The 2052-nt window shown below is 38.7% G+C and overlaps 1 protein-coding gene across 1 annotated transcript; it reads left to right on the top strand.

Moving 5' to 3' along the window:
• Positions 1-3: 3 nt before the first annotated feature.
• On the top strand, positions 4-1344 carry LOC128643775 (rho GTPase-activating protein 5-like; the record flags this gene model as incomplete). Its single annotated transcript, XM_053696591.1, has 1 exon — positions 4-1344. A coding segment is annotated over one exon (1341 nt), but the record flags the coding sequence as incomplete, so codon positions are not given.
• Positions 1345-2052: the final 708 nt, after the last annotated feature.

Here is a 2052-nt window from a genome sequence, read left to right as displayed (position 1 = left end):
CCTTTCAGTGTTGATCTCATCCTTTCTCCATTTCTTGATTCTCGCACTTGTAGTGCTGCTCAGCCTGGCCAAAACAACTCCCTAATGCTTGACAAAATAATTGGTGAGAAAAGAAGACGGATACAAATAACCATATTATCATACCACTCCTCAATTGGTGTACGGAAGGATGAACTAGTTCATGGGTATATCTTGGTTTATTCTGCCAAACGAAAAGCTTCCATGGGGATGCTCCGTGCATTCCTGTCAGAAGTTCAGGATACTATTCCTGTGCAACTTGTAGCAGTCACAGATAGCCAAGCAGACTTTTTTGAGAATGAGGCCATCAAGGAGCTAATGACAGAAGGGGAACATATAGCCACTGAGATTACAGCTAAATTCACAGCTTTGTATTCACTTTCTCAATACCACCGTCAGACAGAGGTGTTTACCCCATTTTTCAGTGATGTTTTAGATAAGAAAACTTTGATAGAGAACTCTTATTTGGCAGAAAGCTCCAGGGACGTTGGTCAACAATGTGAAGATGTTTTTATCCACTCCCCACGTGGTAATTCTCCAGCTTATAGCTGCTATCCCGATTCAGAGGATGATACCGAAGCACCACCACCATACAGCCCTATTGGAGATGATGTGCAGTTGTTGCCAAAGGGTCGTTTGGATAATGAAGGAAATGAGTATCCAATACATAGTACTCCACTTAACGACCATGAGCGTAACCATAAAGTGCCTCCCCCTATAAGACCCAAACCAGCTGCTCAGAAATCAAAAGTTAATAGATTAGACCCAAACCTAGTAAAAACCATTGAAGCTGGCATCAGTAGGAACCCAAGAAAACAAGCTTCTCGTGTCCCCCTTGCACACACTGAGGATTTGGATGCTTCAGATAACTACTCAGAACCAGTTGATTCCATAAACAAACCAAAAGACTTTGTCAATGACATCTACGCAATCCCAGATGATAGTGCGAACCACTTAATTAAAATTCGCCACTTTTTTCCGAATGCACAAGGAGATGAGGAGAATGGCATATCAGACGGGCCTTCAAGGGGTCAAGGAGAAAGGAGACCATCAAAGTATAAGTACAAGTCAAAAACTCTATTCAGCAAAACAAAATTATACACTTACAGACGGACACATTCAGATGCCAGTGACGAGGAGGCATTCACTACAAGTGGAAAAGACCGAAAGCGGAAACCAAAACACAGAGGAAGTGAAGAGGATCCTCTGCTCTCTCCTGTTGACACTTGGAAAGGAGGCATAGACAACCCAGCTATCACCTCTGACCAAGAACACGAAGAGAGGAAGACAAAAAAGAAGGCACCAAAAGTGAAAGAAGATAAGAAGGTAGGTTGATTTATCAATCCTTTACATTTATTGCAAAAACAATTATCTGTCTGTTTACTTTTCATGTGCAGTTCTAGTACATTGTATGAAATTTATTGCATTTTCTATTAGAAACAAATATAAATGAATGTAACTCTTTATAAATCTAAAGATAGTTCAAGGGACAGTAAAGTAAAAATTTAACTTTCACGATTTTACTTCAAATTTCCTTTGTTCTTTTGGCATCCATTGTTGAAGAGTAAAGCTAGGTAGGCTGACAGGAGCTCAGAAGCAGGCATGTGTCTTTAGCAGTCTATGGCAGCAATATATGTGTCTGTATAACATTGCTATAAACAATGTTGTAAACACTGCTACGAGATGGCCACACACATGCACACTCGTGAGCTCACCTAAGATTACTCTTTTACAAAGGATACCAAGAGAACTAAGCAAAATTAAAAACATAAGTAAATTGAAAACTTGTTTAACATATGATACTCTATCCATTACATTAAGGTTTAATTTTGACATTAATGTCCCTTTAATGCTACATTATTTTAACACATTAATACATTTTTGTTTCTCAATGTCTAGTAAAATTGCAGTTAGGCAGCTTCTGCTTGGCAATTCCATAACACAGGTTTAACAGACTTATTTAACACAACAAATGTTAACTTTCTGATTGCAGTACTTTTCTAGCTTTCTGATGGTACTATGTATTCTAAAGTA

The sequence above is a fragment of the Bombina bombina genome, unplaced genomic scaffold (genome assembly GCF_027579735.1).
Source record: "Bombina bombina isolate aBomBom1 unplaced genomic scaffold, aBomBom1.pri scaffold_1085, whole genome shotgun sequence".
NCBI classification, from domain to species: Eukaryota; Metazoa; Chordata; class Amphibia; order Anura; family Bombinatoridae; genus Bombina; species Bombina bombina.
The sequence above is the reverse complement of the archived record's forward strand: the minus strand, read 5'-3'. Positions and strand labels throughout refer to the sequence as shown.